This window comes from Centropristis striata, chromosome 15 (genome assembly GCF_030273125.1).
Source record: "Centropristis striata isolate RG_2023a ecotype Rhode Island chromosome 15, C.striata_1.0, whole genome shotgun sequence".
NCBI lineage: Eukaryota > Metazoa > Chordata > Actinopteri > Perciformes > Serranidae > Centropristis > Centropristis striata.
The window spans coordinates 4,995,974-5,015,949 of NC_081531.1; the positions used below are offsets into that span (position 1 = coordinate 4,995,974).

Consider the following 19,976-nt stretch of genomic DNA (forward strand, 5'->3'; position numbering starts at 1 on the left):
ATCTGGTTAACTATGGAGTCTTGGACTATTTTGTCCATTTTTTAATTATATTCATGTCTTTTTGTTTTTTTTATGACTTTTTTGTGTCTTTTTTGTGTCTTTTTCATGTCTTTTTTGGTCGTTTTGTGTCTTTGTCATTTTGTGTCTTTTTTCTAGTCATTTTGTGTCTTTTTTGTCATTTTGTGTCTTCTGTGTCTTTTTTGGTCATTTTGTCTCTTTTTTCAAGTCATTTTGTGTCTTTTTTTTGTCATTTTGTCTCTTTTTTGGTCATTTTGTGTCTTTTTTGGTCATTTTGTCTCTTTTCTGTAGTCATTTTGTGTCTTTTTTTAGATATTTTGTGTCTTCTGTGTCTTTTTTGGTCATTTTGTGTCTTTTTTCTAGTCATTTTGTGTCTTTTTTTGTAATTTTGTGTCTTTTGGTGTCTTTTTTTAGTCATTCTGTGTCTTCTTGTGTCTTTTTTGGTCATTTTTGGTCATTTTTGTGTCTTTTTTGGTCATTTTTGGTCATTTTTGTGTCTTTTTTTGACTTCATGAAGAAGTCGTGCTCCGGCGATTTCGTGGACTCCAGAGGGTTAAGTGCATGGTCCTATATGTGGCCCTGTGGTAGTGAACATGAAAACTTGTGCCCCCCTGCAGCATTTAAGTTGCCCATCCCTTTGCATTCAGAAAGCTGCTCCATAGAAACGAGTAAAACCTTCGATCAGCAAATGTATTTTATTGTACATTTACAAAACAACAAGAGTACAAAAAATTCAGCCCACAGACATTTTTTTGTTTGTTTTGGAAGGAGTATTATGCAAATTTTTATCTCACAACTGCAGCAAACAAGTCCCTCAGACAAACAGGGGGAGGCCGGGGGCGCGAGGGTTACAATCAAACTTTTATAAAGCTTGTCTGTCTGCTGGCACACGGGAACGTTTTGCTGCAGAGAAACCGAAGGAAACATAGAAAAGTATGACATTCTTAGCGGACTAGATGGGTGCAGGGGTCCCCAGGGGCCGAGGCGTCCCTCAGGGAGCGAGAGCGAGAACCCGCTCGTTTTGGCTTTTCCAACCGCCCCTCTCGACCAGCAAACACACTTTGTGCTTCATTATTTTCTGTTGTTTTGCCATGACAACAAGAGAGTGCAACAGTAGTTAATGCTTTTCCAAAAAGTATACATTTTGACAAAAAAGGTTGGCACATTCAAGAAGACATGAGCTTGTTTTTTTTTCATAATAACAGACTTTTTTTTTTTTTTGAACATTGTTTTTTTTTCTTTTTTTATCCTCATAAATACAATATACGTCTCTTTCCCTGTATCCAGAGCCCACAAAAGAACAGTACAGACACAGGTATTTACAAATCAAGGGAGAGGAATGAACTCGATTGCTCTTAAATAATGAAGTAATACCAAAAAACAGGATGTAAAGTCCGTTGTTGCTTTCTTTCACAGATATGACACAGAGTCCAGTATCCTGAAACACAAAACTTTTTGCTCTTGTCCAGCTCAGCGTGTCCACAGTGGAGGATGGAGGAGGATGGAGGCATTCAAGGTTCTCACACTGGTGTCCTTATCTCATTTCCTGCAAAGACAGAAATAGTTTAACATCATCAACATAGAAATTCAAATAATTACAAAGAACACATTTCAATAAATCAAGGCAGATGTTGGCTTCTCATTAGGGCTGGGTGACATGGACCAAAAGTCATATCCTGATATATTTAGGCTGAATAACGATATATATCCTGATGTTTTTATCGCAAAGTGAGAGCAAATGTTCAGTCAAAGTCAAAGCCAAATATAACATGTCAGTTACAAGTAGTTTTATTGAAACCGTTTATTTAAGTAAACATAAATACTGTATAGCAACAGGAGTTCCTTTTGAAAATCAAAGGTCCATAAAGTGCACATTTAAATAAAAAATGTCTTAAATAAAAACAGCTTACGAACATTTAAAAATATTGATATATCTTTTATATCGATATATTGCCCAACCCTACATCTCATGTACTTATGCTCTTGTTTTTACGTACTTTAATAAGCTTCGTGGTAATAACATCTATCTATTACCAGGGTTGCATTTCCCAATAATGATACATTTTGAACATTTTAATGCAAAGCAGCTGTTTAGAGCAAATAAAGAGAAATTTAAAAATAATTTCAATTGATTTTCCCTTGACTACAAAGTAAAAATACATGATTTAGAAATTTGTAATAAATAAAGAAATATAACATTTTCCATGGTTTTCTTGATGATGATTTGGGTTATTATCAAGAAAACAATGGAAAATGTCTAGATATCAGCTCTTAAATTAAACTCTCATGAGCTATTTTTGTTGTTATCATTATATTTGTCCAAACAAATGCTCCTTTAGTTGTACCAGGCATTAAAATGAACAAGAAATTAAAGAAAACAATGGTCTAATATTTTTTCATGACTGTAGGAAGAGTGTCATTTTTTGTGTTACCAGAATCTATCTATCTATCCCATGTGTACTGTTTAGAGCCGATATAACAGACCCTATGACAGTAACACAGCCTGGTTGTCAGCTGGGGTCAAAGGTCAGAGATAGCAGTCAGCAGCACCACAGGGAGCAGAGGTAACCCGACCCAGGCTTCCTGTAGGAACACCCCGAACTTTACTGGGACGCTTTCAAGTCCTCGTAAGGCGTGAAAAGGCCAGTTAGGGTCAGTTGGGGTCAGTTGGGGGGGCGAGGTGTCCTCACTGCTCCACAGGGGCCCGACCTGAGAGCCACCAGATACTGGGGGCCTCTATGTGTGTGTGTTGGGGGCAAGTGAATGGAGCAATTGTGTGTCTGCCTGTCACTTTTACTGGTTTCTTTGCTACATTCCCATGTTGATGTGTGTCGGGGTCGGCGTGGTGACCCGTGACGGGTCATCCTTTCTCTGGGAGAAATCTTCTGATTTATGGGGACGCCTCAGGTTACAGCATTAAACTTAACAACTACAGCACTAAAAGGAAGCATCAAAGCTGATACACTGTCCTCCTCTCATAAACACATGTGTGTGTGTGTGTGTGTGTGTTAACTGTCATTTCCAAGTAAAGTAAATTTCCAAGTAAATTCTCATGGTTTTTGAAGAGATTTTTTATTTTTATTTTGCAGTGTGCATTCAGCATTTCAATGCATTTTTAATGCAATCTTTTGTGTTTAATGTTTTTCATATGTTTATGTGTTTTTATCTGTGTTTTTTGTAATTTTTGTGTATTTTTTATGTGTTTTTTAATGTTTTTTTTTTATTTTGCTGTTTTTTGTAATTTTCTTGTGTGTTTTTTTTTTATAATTTTTTGTGTCTTTTGCATTTTTTTGTGTTTTTAATCTGTGTTTTTTGTAATTTTTCTGTGTTTTTTGTAATTGTTTGTGTATTTTTTATGTGAAGGACATTTTCACTATAATTTTAGTTAGTTTTAGTTAGTTTTGTAAACACAAAATACAGTTTTCAGTTAGTTATCATCTTTTTTTTAAAAACTAGAATTGAAAAAACATTTTCGTTAACTATAATAACCTTGCTCTCCACCTCTGTCCACACACAGTAATATTGAGGGACATGTCACACACTGTCTGTAAGTGTTGCCTCAGTAGCAGCAGAATACCCTCGGAGTCTCCATCGGGCTGAGGCAGCTAGTTCCTCCATAAAAGACACCAGCTCGTCGTCAGGGAGCCTGCAGGAGGTGCATTTAAAGGAGCGCTCCTACGGTGAAGTGCGGCCTCAGAAGTGCCTCCACAGAGAGCGGTGGGCGTGCACGCTTAACATTGTTCCTTACTGTAAAGCCTGCACTAATGGTGGATCTGAACCAGCCTCAGAGCACGCTGGTGTGTGTGTGTGTGTGTGTGGGCAACAAGGGAATGTAGAAGCTCTTTTCATGCGTCTGCACGTTTCAGAGGATGTGTGTTTTATGGAGCACGAGTAATGATATGTAGATAAAACTAAACCACATCAACCTCTCCAATGGCAGCAACAGTCTTTGTTCCCGTCCTCATAAATATCTAAAAGCATCAATTATTAAAACCCCAGAGAATATTGGAGGATATTTCATACCAGAAAGTGGACTGCATGTGTAAAAAAAAACATACGGACCCTCGGGGAGGGGGGTAATATTTTGTGAGAAATAAGTTTATGATATTAAAGTGGTGAATCTGCGAGAAAAAAGTTGCTTTTTTCTTTTTTAACTTTTTTCTTTTAAATCTGCAACTTTTTTCAAGCAGATCTGCCACTTTAAATCTTTTAAATCTGCAACTTGTTTCAAGTAAATCTCTTAAATCTGCGACTTTTTTCAAGTATATTTGCCACTTTAAATCTCTTAAATCTGCAACTTTTTCAAGTAAATCTCTTAAATCTGCGACTTTTTTCAAGTAAATCTCTTAAATCTGCGACTTTTTTCAAATAAATCTCTTAAATCTGAGACTTTTTTTAAGTAGATTTGGCACTTTAAATCTCTTAAATCTGCAACTTTTTTCAAGTAAATCTCTTAAATCTTCGACTTTTTTCAAGCAGATTTGCCACTTTAAATCTCTTAAATCTGAGACTTTTTTCAAGTAAATCTCTTAAATCTGCAACTTTTTCAAGTAAATCTCTTAAATCTGTGACTTTTTTCAAGTAAATCTCTTAAATCTGCGACTTTTTTCAAGTAAATCTCTTAAATCTTCGACTTTTTTCGAGCAGATTTGCCACTTTAAATCTCTTAAATCTGCGACTTTTCTTCTTGTAGATTTTCCACTTTTTTGCCACTCTGTTTGTATTTTTATTTTTATTCATACTTGCCGCTAGTACGCCGTCATAGTCAAGTTCTCCTCGTACACGTCATTGAAAGATAACACGACTGTTATCCTCATAAATATCTAAAAGCATCAATTATTAAAACAATCTGAGGAGAAAAGAGAACTTTTTGCATAAAACCGCAGTGAAATGATTAAATCATCAGCGTCGCTGTGTCTCACCTCGTTGTGTTTCCTGGCCGAGTTGAGGCCCCGGGAGCCCGTGGAGCCTCTGGAGGAGGAGCTTCCTGTGGTGGAGCAGTTACTGGACATCTGACTCCTGGAGAGGTAGGAGGCCTTACTGCTGTACGCCATCAGCTCCTCATCTGACCAGGAAATAAGGACAAAAGAGACGGGGTTATTTGATGTTAAAAGGCAGGAACAGTTGCAAGAAAAAGTATGTGAACCCTTTGAAATAACATAGTTTTCTGCATTCATTTTCATAAAATGTAATCTGATTTGCATCGAAGTCCAAAGTATAGACAAACACGACGTGCTTGACCTAATACCACACAAACAATTATAATATTTTACTTTTTTCAAGAAAATCTCTTAAATCTGTGACTTTTTTCAAGTAATTCTCTTAAATCTGCGACTTATTTCAAGTAAATCTCTTAAATCTGAGACTTATTTCAAGTAAATCTCTTAAATCTGCGACTTATTTCAAGTAAATCTCTTAAATCTGAGACTTTTTTCAAGTAATTCTCTTAAATCTGAGACTTATTTCAAGTAAATCTCTTAAATCTGAGACTTATTTCAAGTAAATCTCTTAAATCTGCAACTTTTTTCGAGCAGATTTGGCACTTTAAATCTTTAAACACAAACAATTATAATATTTCATGTCTTCATTGAACACATCCATTAAACATTCAAAGTGAAATTAATGCAGAAAACTAGGTTATTTCAGAGGGTTCACATTTTTTTCTTGCAGCTGTATGTCTCCAGTGAAATACCATATTTGATGGGAGAAAACTGACGCTTTAAAGCTGTTCTAAGTCAGATATTTATATGCTAACACATCCCTATAAATCCCCTCTATTTCTAACTAACTGCTGTAATTGTTGCCTATTACATACAAATCAGTGTCTATCTGTATTGGTATATATGTTTGATATGGGATTATATGGAATTTGTTGACAATGTAATGTATAATATATAGATATTATAAGTTATTTATTTAAGGAAACAGCAGTTCTGAGTACTTTTGCATAGTCAGATTGCAAAACCACTGCATCATTTACACAGAGAAAGTCTATTTTCATTCCAGCCCAAAAATTCACTAAGTCGGCCACAATATTGGACAATAACTTTTCCTCTCTAAAAATCAATATTGATATCCGTCTCAAAAATCTCATATCGAGACTCTCAGAGCTGAAGATCTTATAGATCACACCTTGTGTTTTCATTTATGGCCACCACCAACTTATGATTACAGCTGCATTTTATAAATGTGACAAAAGCATTCATAAATAATGATCTGGCAACCAGTCATGAGCTAAAACCCAGTCTCGATATCGTCTTCTGTGTAACAGTGGAGAAGAGAACGCTGCAGTGCAGTCGTGGCCATGAAGCAGCAGAAATGTGGCTACAACACTGTAAACACTTTACACTTTCTGCTTTATGAAAAGGAGTTACTGGAGGATCTTGCACTCTGTGGCCTTAAACTAAAATGCTTCACTCACTCTCAGCGTGTCTTTGTCCCGAGCCTTTCCGCTGGTGGCTGCTGCTGCTGTATTCGCTCCTCTCCAGGGAGGACGGGGCGCCGTTCGCCACATTGCTTGGCTCCATGCAGCCCTGGGGGCCCTGCAACCTGGCGTCCCCTGGAGGCGGCTCCGGAGGGGGGGGCAGGTCTGAACAGAAAGGAGCAGAGTGGAAAAACATGCATGAAGAACGTCCGATACACTCAAAAAAATAATACTACCTGTCATTTTGTGTCTTTTTTTAAGTCATTTTGTGTCTTTTTTAAATAATGTTGTTTCTTTTTTGGTAATTCTGTGTATTTTTTTGTCATTTTGTGTCTTTTTTTTTTTTTTTTTTTTGTCATTTTGTGTCTTTTTTTGGTAATTTTGTGTATTTTTTATTTATTTTTTTGGTAATTTTGTGTCTTTTTTTGTTATTTTTTTGGTCATTTTGTGTCTTTTTTTGGTCATTTGACTGAGTAAATATAATTGAAAACATTTGTAGGATATAACTGCATATTTGCTTATGATTTACTTTAAAAAAATGTGTTGTACTGACTGGTTTTACACTTATTGTACACTTATAATTACAAATATGCAAATCATGTAATCTGTGAGTCAAATATTAATGCATTTTGAAGAAGTAAACTTAGTATGCAAACCTTTATATTCCTGTCACATTTACAGGCTCCTTCAATCATTTCTTAAAGTGTATGTTAAATTATGAATTAAGACTGTAAGGAAGATCATTTTGCTGCCTTTTTTTTAGTCGATGCTAAGTTGAAGCTAATTTTAGCGTCAGGTTTCTGTTACATAATAGCTTTATCATGCTTTAAAAAAAAATGGGAGCATTTTGTTTTTGCAGTTTGTTTTCCTGTGAGAGACCCAAGAGACCGGTTCCAGCGTGGTTTTCCTTTAGAAAACGGGGCTACATTTAAATGTACTTTCTGCTCCACAGCCGTGTGCTGCTTAATTGGTTTCAAGGTTGCTGGATCCACAGTGTCGTGCAACTTTAAACATTATTTCCAAGCTGTTTGTGGTTACCTGGTAAACATAATGCTGTCTGAAGAGTAGAAGTCAAACCTATGTATAGAAGCAGGAACACTGGCCTTTGTACCCCAGCTGAAGGTTTTTAATCAGACAGTGCTGCAGAATATCTGTGTGTACTTGCTTGAATATAAAAGGGTTCATTTATTCACTCAAAGACCATGAATAGTGAATAGTAACAGAAAATAACTGTGGACTTTATTTTTATTTTTGCAACAGAGCTCCACATTCAGCTACTGAGAACACTTGATGCCCTACGACAGTGTCATTGTCACCGCCATGCAAAATAATAACTATATTTCTCAACTACTCCCTCTAAATCATGGGTTTCAAACTCGCAGCCCGCGGGCCAATTGCGGCCCTCGTGACGATATTTTGTGGCCCCCACCTTGATATGAAAGTTTAATGTGAGTTTTATATGAATGGCACTTTACCGTGTTGTGTGTGGAAGGTCCCTTTAATTACTTTTTTGGTAATTTTGTGCATTGTTTTGGTAATTTTGTGTCTTTTTTAAAAAAAAAAATTTGTGTCCTTTTTAGTAATTTTGTGTGTTTTTTGGTAATTTTGTGACTTTTTAAAATAATTTTGTCTTTTTTGGTAATTCTGTGACTTTTTTTTGGTAATTTTTTTTTTCAGTCATTTTGTGTCTTTTTTTGGTAATTTTGTGTCTTTTTTAAAAAAAATTGTCTTTTTAAAAAAATGTGTCTTTTTGGTAATTCTGTTTCTTTGTTTGTTAATTTTGTTTCTTTTTTTAAAATAATTTTGTTTCTTTTTTGGTAATTCTGTGTATTTTTTGGTCATTTTGTGTCTTTTTTTTGTCATTTTGTGTCTTTTTTTGGTCATTTTGATAATGCCTCCAGCGGCCCCCAGGTAATTTAAGGTATTGAATAACACCTACAGAATTTGACAGAATGTCATTAATCTAAAACATACATATTGTTCCCCTCTCCCTGAACTGAACACAGTTGAATCCAAACTCACCTCCTTGTACGTCTCTTCTGTATGCTGAACTCTTAGACACCTTTTTTTTCACTCGTGATTTTTGGTTGGGAGGAGTGCACGCATCTGCCGGGGACGAGCGACTGTGAACTGGATGCAGAGAGCAAAAAACAAAAACAATCAGAGAGACATAAAATGGAGCATTTGATGTATTCAATGCATATGGATTAGTGAGTGGACACAGTTCCAGGCTGAATGCATTCATGAATGTTCATCTTGTTTTCCCCGAGGCTCCTACCGGGTGTGTTCACGCTGACGGTGTCTTCATTGAGCGCGGGCCCCTGGCCGTGGAGGCAGCGGTGGGCCGGACTCTGGCACTGCAGCGTGCCAGCCTCTGATGAGGCGTGATGCTGTTGGCCGGAGAGGTTGGGGTTGGACTGGGTGAGCAGCGGGCTGGGCGCCTGGGGGACTGGCACCGGACCGCAGGGTAACCGTCTGCTATGGGAGGAAGGACAATGTGTTACTGCACAGAACTAATCACTGGAAGCACTCAGTCTCTGCTGCAGAGTCAGGTTAAAAGCAAAAAGTTGAATCTGTGTGTTTTATTTTTATCCTCTGTTTGGCTGCATCATTGTTATTTAAATGGATCATTTAACATCTGGACAAAGGATTATCATTTTGCTGAGTAATGGTCAATGTGCATTGTTGCTGTAAAAATAAGATGCATTAATAAATAAAAGGGCAATAATGGATTTTTTTTCTTGAATACAAAAAATATAAAAAAAGGGTGAAAATGTATAATTATAGTGAGGCTGTTATAACCAAAGTTTGCTAACATTAGTCAACTTTAAAGTGCTTTTTAAGAGACAAAACAGTTTAGAAACAAGACTGAGAGAAACACACACAATTTCTTGTTCATTTTATTGTCTGCAACAACTAAAGATACATTTGTTCGGACAAATATAATGATAACAACATCTTATCTTTTCTTACCTTACCTTATCTTATCTTCCTTACCTTATCTTATCTTATCTTATCTTACCTTATCTTTTCTTACCTTACCTTATCTTGTCTTCCTTACCTTACCTTACCTTACCTTATCTTCCTTACCATACCTTACCTTATCTTATCTTCCTTACCTTACCTTATCTTATCTTCCTTACCTTACCTTATCTTTTCTTACCTTACCTTATCTTATCTTCCTTACCTTACCTTATCTTCCTTACTTTACCTTACCTTATCTTATCTTCCTTACCTTACCTTATCTTATCTTCCTTACCTTACCTTATCTTATCTTCCTTACCTGACCTTATCTTCCTTACCTTAACTTATTTTATCTTCCTTACCTTACCTTACCTTACCTTATCTTACCTTATCTTATCTTCCTTACCTTATCTTATCTTCCTTACCTTTACCTTACATTACCTTACCTTCTTTACCTTTGATCTTATCTTCCTTACCTTACCTTACCTTATCTTAACTTATCTTATCTTCCTTACCTTACCTTATCTTACCTTATCTTATCTTCCTTACCTTACCTTAACCTTACCTTAATCTTATCCTTATCTTGTCCTTCCTTACCTTACCTTACCTTATCTTATCTTATCTTATCTTCCTTACCATTACCTTACCTTACTTTATCTTATCTTCCTTACCTTACCTTACTTATCTTATCTTATCTTCCTTACCTTACCTTACCTCTTATCCTTATCTTATCTTTCTTCCTTACCTTACCTTACTCTTATCTTATCTTATCTCTTCTTACCTTACTTACCTTATCTTATCTTACCTTACTCTTACCTATATCCTTACCTTATATTTATCTTCCTTACCTTACCTTACCTTACCTTATCTTACCTTATCTTATCTTCCTTACCCTTACCTTACCTTACCTTATCTTCCTTACCTTACCCTTATCTTATCTTCCTTACCTTCCCTTACCTTATCTTATCTTCCTTACCTTATCTTACCTTATCTTATCTTCCTTACCTTACCTTATCTTATCTTCCTTACCTTCCCTTACCTTATCCTTATCTTCCTTACCTTATCTTATCTTCCTTACCTTACCTTATCTTCCTTACCTTACCTTATCTTCCTTACCTTACCTTACCTTACCTTATCTTCCTTACCTTATCTTATCTTCCTTACCTTACCCTTACCTTACTTATCTTATCTTCCTACCTTATCTTATCTTCCTTACCTTACCTTATCTTCCTTACCCTTACCTTATCTTATCTTCCTTATCTTATCTTATCTTCCTTAACTTACCTTACCTTACCTTACCTTACCTTATCTTATCTTCCTTAACTTACTCTTACTCTTACCTTATCTTATCTTCCTTACCTTACCTTATCTTCCTTACCTTACCTTGTCTTACCTTATCTTATCTTATCTTCCTTAACTTACCTTACACTTACTCTTACCTTAGCTTATCTTATCTTCCTTACCTTACCTTATCTTCCTTACCTTACCTTGTCTTACCTTATCTTATCTTATCTTCCTTACCTTATATTATCTTACCTTACCTTACCTTATCTTATCTTCCTTACCTTACCTTATCTTACCTTATCTTGTCTTCCTTTCCTTACCTTACATTTTCTTATCTTATCTTATCTTATTTTAATGGATTATCCAATCCAACAGTGAAAAAACTTCAACTGACTCCTTCAACCAGTCTGGAGTGGTGACATCTTTCTGTGGATTAAAATAAAAAACGTTATCCACATACCGTGCCAGCTGCTGGCCGTCCAGCTGGTTGAGGCGGGGGAGGTCGTGAGGCGCTCTGGTCTCCTCGTGGGGCGACGGGGTGAGCGTGGCGGTGGACTGGTGGCTGTAGGAGGTGGCGGGGGAGGAGGCGTTGTTCCTCTGGGGGGGGCAGGGTCCGTCCTCACAACCCTCCATCAGGTAGGTCCTCTCGGGGGAGGGGGGGGCACCACACTCTCATCGGAGCTACGCAGACAGAGACCACATTTTTTGTCTTTTTTTGCAATTTTGTGTCTTTTCTTAGTCATTTTGTGTCTTTTTTTGGTCACTTTGTGTCTTTTTTTAGTCATTTTTGTGTCTTTTTTTGGTCACTTTGTGTCTTTTTTTAGTCATTTTGTGTCTTTTTTTGTCATTTTTTGTCTTTTTTAGTCATTTTGTGTCTTTTTTGTCATCTTGTGTCTTTTTTTAGTCATTTTGTGTCTTTTTTAAGTCATTTTGTGTCTTTTTTTGGTGATGATTTCAAAGTTCTGGAAAAGTCCCATGTTACATTGCGACACTGTCTGTTTTTGGTCATTTTGTGTCTGTTTTTGGTCATTTTGTGTCTTTTTTTGCTCATTTTAATATTACTTCATTCAATCAGTGCAACATTTTTACACTTAAAAACATTGAGTTGATTTGAAAGCTCTCAAATCGGTTAAACAAAACATGAGTAATGAGTAAATTTAGGTCATATTTTCAAGACCGTCTGAATGAATTGACTCATTGGCTTACGTCCTCTCTGTGAGGGGGGGGCACCACTCCTCATCGGAGCTACGCAGACAGAGGCGGCGGTTACAGCTGGATGGTACACAGAAACAGACGGAGCTGTACCTTCTCTGTGTGTGTTCTTGAAAGACATTGTTAGGGGCCTGTTGTCTCACTGGTGCCTTCAAATCCAGATAGCTGTGAGGCTACTTAAACATTAATGCTGTGCTTCCAGGCCTTGCCGTCGGCAGAACTGCAGGAGGCTAAGCTTCCACTTGGGTGGGATTGCTTCTACACGAGCGTTATGCTGAATAATAGTATTTTGTTATGAGGTTGCAGAAAGCGACTGGTAAGATGGAAAACACAAGAAATTGTGTTTTAACCCATTTAGGCCTTGTAGAACATGATAATGTAACAAATTCCCGATAATGTAATAACCCCGATAATGAAATAACACATGTATTCTCAATTTGTGTCTTTTTTTTAGTCATTTTGTGACTTTTTTGGTCATTTTGTGGGGTTTTTTGTCTTTTTTTTAGTCATTTTGTGACTTTTCTTGGTCATTTTGTGTCTTTTTTTGGTCATTTTGTGTCTTTTTTTGGTGATGATTTCAAAGTTCTGGAAAAGTCCCATGTTGCATTGCAACACTCCCACATGTATTCTCATTTTGTGTCTTTTTTGGTCATTTTGTGTCTTTTTTTTGTCATTTTGTGACTTTTCTTGGTCATTTTGTGTCTTTTTTTGTCATTTTGTGTCTTTTTTTCGTCATTTTGTGTCTTTTTTTAGTCATTGTGTGTCTTTTTTTCGTCATTTTGTGTCTTTTTTTAGTCATTTTGCGTCTTTTTTTGGTGATGATTTCAAAGTTCTGGAAAAGTCCCATGTTGCATTGCGACACTCCCACATGTATTCTCATTTTGTAGTCATTTTGTGTCTTTTTTGGTCATTTTGTGTCTTTTTTTAGTCATTTTGTGTCTTTTTCTCTCATTTTGTGTCTTTTTTTGGTCATTTTGTGTCTTTTTTTGGTCATTTTGTGTCTTTTTTTAGTCATTTTGTGTCTTTTTGGTCATTTAGTGTCTTTTTTTAGTCATTTTCTGTCAAGTTCTGGAAAAGTCCCATGTTGCATTGCGACACTCCCACATGTATTCTGATGCATTTCATTGGCCAAGAGACCAAAAATAGGTGGAAAAAAAACTACAAATACTACAAAACGACGTATCCGCTTTCCCGTCTTTAATGGTAGAATAACAACAACAGCGCCCTCGGTTTTAATGGTAGAAATGCGGTAATGCTTTCCTGCCTTAAATGGGTTAAGGTAGGAGGAAAACAGCTTAATCACTAAAGCAATTGACCAAGGCCGAGGTAACTGAGTTGTTGAAGCCAGAGGCTGGGTCCAATACTTAATGTGCCTGTTGGAGGTGACAGTAAGGCTAAATGATGGCGCAGCAGCGTGATACTCATTTAAAGAGGTGTGACTCACCCTATGTCCATGTCCTCGTGCTCTGGGGGCTGGACGTCAGGCTCACACTGTTCCAGCTCTCCGATTGGTGGAGGGGGGGGCAGCGCCTCCATCCAGGTCAGAGACGGGGTCTTCACAGCTTTACCCATCGCCTTCTGCTTGGGCTTACCTGCTGACAGACAGACAGAAACACAATCAGTCACTTTGTCACGTTAACTTCAACTTCTTTTTTTGTAATTTTGTGTCTTTTTTTTGTAATTTTGTAATTTTTGCATTAATTTTGTGTCTTTTTTTTTGGGTAATTTTGTTTCTTTTTTTTAAATTCTGTGTCTTTTTTGGTCATTTTGTGTCTTTTTAAATAATTTTGTGTCTTTCTTGGGTTATTTTGTTTCTTTTTTAAGTAATTTAGTTTTTTTCCTGTAATTTTGTGTGATTTTTTTGTAATTTTGTGTCTTTTTTTGTAATTTTGTGTCTTTTTTTAGTCATTTTGTGTCTTTTTTTGTAATTTTGTGTCTCTTTTGGTTATTTTGTGTCTTTTTTAAATAATTTTGTGTATTTTTTTGGTCATTTTGTGTCTTTTTTGGCCATTTTGTGTCTTTTTTTGCTCATTTTGATACTGCCTCCAGCGGCCCCCAGGTAATTTGAGTTTGAGACCCCTGTTTTAAATTGTCACATTTTAGGGAAAATGCATGTGTTTGGATACTCTGCACTTAGTACTGAGCATACAACTGGAATAATAAGACTTGGATGCTACTGCTACACTGGTTTTGTGAAAGTTTGTTTCATTTCCTTCAATTTATCAATATTTTTTTCTATTTCTGTATCCTCTGTTCACTGTGGAGGCCGGCGAGAAAAACAAAGTTTTCTTCACAAATTTATGGGAACAGAAGGTAAGTAATTGATGTACGAAAGGTCATTTTGGAGGGCAAGTATTCTTTTACATCATCTTTCAACAAAGCAGACTAATTCAATAAAGACATCAAATAATGATAAAAGGGCTTTCATCACCATTATGCTACGACAGACACGGCAAAATAAATAGAAATGAAATAAAATCAGAACATTTCAAATAAAAGAGTAATAAAAGGATGGGGCTGTAACCTTGGTAAGCATTTCACAAACTAGCTTTCAAACTAAGTAATTTAACATAATAGTTTTAGAGCCATAATAGATTTTTTTTTGTTATTGTGGTTATATAAATGTAAATTATTGTGCCGTTATTACAGGTGTGTGTCTCTCTTTGTGTGCAGCACAGCAAGCAGCACAGCAAATCATTTTCCACTGCAGTGAAACTGATTTTGAAAGGTTGAACACCAATAAATATGGATTAAAGCAGAATTTCATTATATAAATTTGAATTTTGAAAATTATAATTGTATTTCTTTACTTTATATTACTCTGGAGAAAAGTTTGGATCATGCAAGTCAAAAACAATCCAACACTTCAGAGTCTAATTCTACAAATAGGAGCTTGTCAGCTTTGAGAATGAACTAAACACGTGTTAAGCTGATTCTGGATCTGTCGATACCAGGGGTCTCAAACTCAAATTACCTGGGGGCCGCTGGAGGCAGTGTTAAAATGACCAGAAAAAGACACAAACTTACAAAAAAAGGCACAAAATGACAGAAAAAAACTAAATTACTTAAAAATGCAAAGAATTACCAAAAAAGACACAAAATGACAAAAAAAGACACAAAATGACAGAAAAAAACCCAATAAATTACTTGAAAAAGACATAAAATTACCAAAAAAGACACAAAATTACTAAAACAAGACACAAAATGACCAAAAAAGACATAAACTTAGTGAAAAAAAGACACAAAATGACAGAAAAATAAATAAATTACTTAAAAAAGACACAGAATTACAGAAAAAAATACACAAAATGACCAAAAACACTCAAAATTACCAAAAAAAAGGACACAAAATGACAAAAAAGAAACAAAATGACTGAAAAAAATGCACAGATACCTAAAAATACACTAAATTATATTAAAAAAAGACACAAAATGACACAAAAATGACACAAAAGTACCAAAAAAACCCCACAAAATTACTAAAAAAGACACAAAATTATTTAAAAAAACCAACAGGCCGCTAGTTTGAGACCCCTGCTCTATACTGAACACAGACTTTAAAGGATCAGGCCCCTGGTGGCCCCTCACCATTGCAGCGGTCTGGCTGGGCGTACTGGGCCCCCGAGGGCCCCGGCTGTGTGATCCAGTGTCCGTCGTCGGGCTGCTCGGCGCTGAGGGCCGGCGGCTGCGTCTGGTTGGTGAAGGGCATGATGGAGGTGGAGGCGTAGGGCGTGGTGGAGGCGTGCTGGGCGTAGGTGAAGCTGTGCAGGTCCTCGTTGGTGGCGTCGATGGTGCTGTAGATGGGCCCCTCGGTGGAGCCGCCCATGCTGTACTTCTCCGTCTGGTTCAGGTAGTTGGAGATACCGGCTTCTACACAGATGGAGGTCAGATTTAGTCAGTTTTGTTCTGTCAGATTGAAAACTGCATTCAATGCTTCAACTTAACCCTTAAAGACCGAGACAGCCACCTGCGGCTAAAAATAGCTAGCGTTCTAAAATGTTTAGCCCATTTAAGCCAGGAAGCATTACCGCATTTCTACCATACCACCATTGAAATCATCACCAAAAAAGAGACAAAATGACCAAAAAATGACACAAAAAGACTAAAAAAAGATACAAAATGACTAAAAAAGACACAAAAAGACACAAAATGACCAAAAAAAGACACACAATTACTCAAAAAGTTACAAAATGACTAAAAAATTACAAAAAAAAGACATAAAAAGACACAAAATGAGAATACATGTGGGAGTGTTGCAATGCATCATGGGACTTTTTCCAGAACTGAAATCATGGTGAAGACGACTACAGCGGAGGGAGCTCAGATATAACAGCTATAAGCTCTCAAATACTTTTTGAATTTCATTTCTATCTGCTACACATCGAATATTTAGTAAGAACACTAACACTTGACACTTCTGTTGAATTTCCAGAAAAACTTCAGGTTTTAGGGGCTGATTTTAAACTCGCCCAGAGGTTTTACAGGCATTTTTTACAGCCGTTTTAGGCCTAAATGGTTAAAGGTTAATAAGACAATCTGCAACAACAGCTATGACATAAGCACAAGAGTACAGAAACAGTCCTTTAGACACTGAATGTAATAAACTGTGTGGTTGGAGCGTCCTACCGTTGTAGTATCTCTCAGCTGTGTCGTGGTTGCTGGTGCAGCAGTTGACTGGCTCTTTGCCGCTGTGCACCAGGTTGGTGGTGGGCCAAGAGTCGGCCAGCCACGGGTAGTTGCCCATGTTGGCTCCCAGAACACCAGGCCTACGGAGACATTCTGGCATTAGTTTAAGACATGGAGGGACACAGAACAACCACTGTCCAGATGGAGACAGAGGGAGAAGGCTGGATAGACAGTCAGAAACATTGACAATAATCTATTGTTTACTATCAATTTAACCCTCTGGAGTCTCCAAAAGCTCCAAATAATCCAGACTTGTTGCCTCCATCCAGACTAGAAAACAAAGCAGCGTGGAGCCCTACTGTAAATTTACCTCTAAAGTTCTGGCTGTAAACTCCATGAGGCCAGTTTCAGTTTGATGATGATATACCAAGTAAAACTGGAGACAAGCTCAAATAGATTTAGTATAAAATGATAGAACTGGATGGAACCCTCTTATATGTAAGATTTGACACCTTTGTTCACATTTGCAACATTTAAAATTCTTTATTGAGCATGATAGTGTTTTGAAAGTAAAAAAAAAAGATTCAAAATCACATATTATGTTGGACTAAAGGAATAAAAAAAAGACACAAAATGACTAAAAAAGACACAAAAAGACACAAATGACCAGAAAAAGACACAAAAAGACACAAAATGACTAAAAAAGACATAAAATGACACAAAATGAGAATACATGTAGGATAACTTTGAAATCATCACCAAAAAAGACACAAAATGACCAAAAAAAAAGACAAAAACACACAAAATGACTAAAAAAGTCACAAAATGACCAAAAAAGACACAAAATGACTAAAAGAAGACACAAAAAGACACAAAATGACTAAAAAAAGACACAAAATGACTAAAAAAAGACACAAAATGACCAAAAAAGACACAAAAATACTTGGACAAAAAAGAACAAATAGCCCGAGACTCCTTAGAGTTAAACAGAATACAGAAACATATGAGGATATAAATGAACTGTAGGATATAAGTGAGTTACCTTCCATTGAGCCCTGCTGCCTCTCCATGAGGGAAACCCACTGCAGGAACGAGAGAAAAAGAGAAATGAGACTCATGGATGTTACAGTTTGTGGCCTACTTTGCTTTTAATTTTCTCTTTTTGTTCAGTCAGATATTATTATCTAACATCAGCTGTTCTCCCCACAGAAATATGCAAATGTACATTACAGCTATTTTTAATGGTAATTTTTCCTCTTCTGTTGAATAAATCACACTTGGACCCAAATGTAGACCCATGAAATACCATACGCTACAATCTGATGCCACCTTAGAGCCACAACATGTATATACTTTAATATACATTTTCAATTTACATGTTTAGTTTTAGTTTTTTCTGCATTCTGTGTTCGTGTGTGTCTCAATTCTGTTATATTAAGCGACTCTGAGTACCTTTTAAAAGCGCTATAAAAATTGAATGTATTATTATTATCATTATAATTATTTTATCGTTGTTTCTTTTTTCTATCTTTTGTGTGGTGTCCTTGAGCCAAGAAAGGCGCCTTCTAAATAAAATGTATTACTATTATTATTATTATTATCACTTTTTTGGTGATGACTCACTCCCCCATTTCAAATCACAACTCAAAACACATCTGTTTAAAACTGCTTATTCCCTCTGATCACAATTACCCTGTCCAATCTATCTTTTGTATTGTATTGTTATTAATTCTGTGTATTTTATTGTATTTTATTGCTGAATCTTTTTTGTACGGTGTCCTTGAGTACCAAGAAAGGCGCCTCCAAATAAAATTATTATTATTATTATTATAATAATAATAATTATTATTATTATCAAGTAGAATGAGGAGGCTTGTTTTGAATGGACTGGCTGAAATATGTAGAGATGCTGATTTAAGAAACATTTGTGAGAGTGTTCTCTTCATTATTCCATAGCTGTATACGGTATTTAATGTGTGCTACCAGACAGCCTCCTATCTCCAGTGTGTGTGTGTGTGTGTGTGAGTGTGTGTGTGTCTGACCTGCTGGTGTGTAGGCGAAGGAGGCGGTGTAGTGGCTGAGCTCCTTCCTCTTCTTGCGGCGGCAGTAGATCCAGACGCTGAAGCCCATCAGGATCACCCAGCAGGCTCCTCCGATGCCGGCGATGAACGCCGGCTGCTTGACCACGTCGGTGATCTGCTCCGCCAGACTCACGCTGCTCTCCTCGCCGCTGTCGCTCGGGCCGCCGCCGCCTCCGCCACCGCCACCACCGGCGCCGCCGCCTGGCACTGAGGGCTGTTCAGCTGGCATCTCTGGGAGAGAAAACGGGACGGAGGACGGAAAAATAAGACAATAGAATAACAAATGAGAAACATCAAATTTCTTCTTGTTATTTTTTTTTTTCAAGTTTCTTTTAGCTTTGACTCCATTTAATAAAGTTTTCGTATTCCTATCTGTCAGGAATAAATCACATTGTCACAAAAATTTAATGGAAAGAGGTAAAAAAAAAAAATAGTCACTGAACTTGACCACTAATCAGAAGTTTTCATTATTATTATTATTTTAATTTATTATTATTATTTTTCCTTTTTTTAATTTTTCAACACTCAATATTGTTGATATGTTTGGTTGGTAGTATTGCCATTGTTTTTTATTTATTTATTCATTTATTTTTTAAATATTATTATATAATCATATTAATAATATTATTATTTTTAAATATATTTTTTTAATTTAATTTAATTTAATTTAATTTATTTTTTTTATTATTATTATTTATTTTTTGTTTATTATGCTACACTACCATTTTATCTTCTTTGTTGCTGTTGCTATTGTTGCCCAATTGATGCTTGCCACACCTGCTTGTTTGTTTGTTTTAAACTAAATGGAAAAACCAATAAAAAATGGATAAAAAAATAACAAATGAGGAAAAACTGCATCTTGAAAAACTGTTTTTGTCTTTTTTTTGACTCACTGATGAGGACGGAGAGCGGCTGGCTGCGGGTGCCGATGCCGGCGCTGGTCACCGCCGCCACCTCCACCTGGTAGAGAACGCCGGGCATCAGGCCCTTCAGCGCCGTGGACAACGTGTTCCCGTCCACCGTCCTGTTGATGTAGTAGCGCGTCTGGTTGTCTCCTCCGCTGCCCACACACCACACCTGTCGGGGGTCGACATTGAATTAATTATGCGGCTCATTCTCAGGTTCTGGTTTCTGTTTGTGACACTTTTAGATACACGGTGGCCCATAAAGTTGGACTAATTCAGTTTTTTCAGATACAATCCTGTGTAAATTGTGGTTTTTCATTTTCATTCTGATATGTAGGCCTGTCACAATAACACATTTTTTAGGACGATATATTTTCCCAGAAACCATGCTGATAAATCACACATACATCCTTTTCCACAGCAAGGATTTTTTAAATTGAAGAATATTAAACATTTGAATTA

At 36.6% G+C, this 19,976-nt stretch overlaps 1 protein-coding gene across 1 annotated transcript in view; it reads right to left on the reverse strand.

The window, feature by feature from the left end:
- Positions 1-694: 694 nt before the first annotated feature.
- Positions 695-19,976, reverse strand: part of robo3 (roundabout, axon guidance receptor, homolog 3 (Drosophila)) — a 140,133-nt gene continuing 120,851 nt past the window's right edge. The window contains 13 exon segments of the mRNA XM_059351807.1: positions 695-1,564; positions 4,941-5,083; positions 6,440-6,607; positions 8,465-8,572; positions 8,721-8,920; positions 11,151-11,333; positions 11,897-11,935; positions 13,347-13,494; positions 15,491-15,772; positions 16,529-16,668; positions 17,571-17,610; positions 18,571-18,840; positions 19,503-19,686. Of these exon segments, the coding sequence (XP_059207790.1) occupies positions 1,553-1,564; positions 4,941-5,083; positions 6,440-6,607; positions 8,465-8,572; positions 8,721-8,920; positions 11,151-11,333; positions 11,897-11,935; positions 13,347-13,494; positions 15,491-15,772; positions 16,529-16,668; positions 17,571-17,610; positions 18,571-18,840; positions 19,503-19,686 (1,917 nt within the window). The 3' untranslated portion in view covers positions 695-1,552.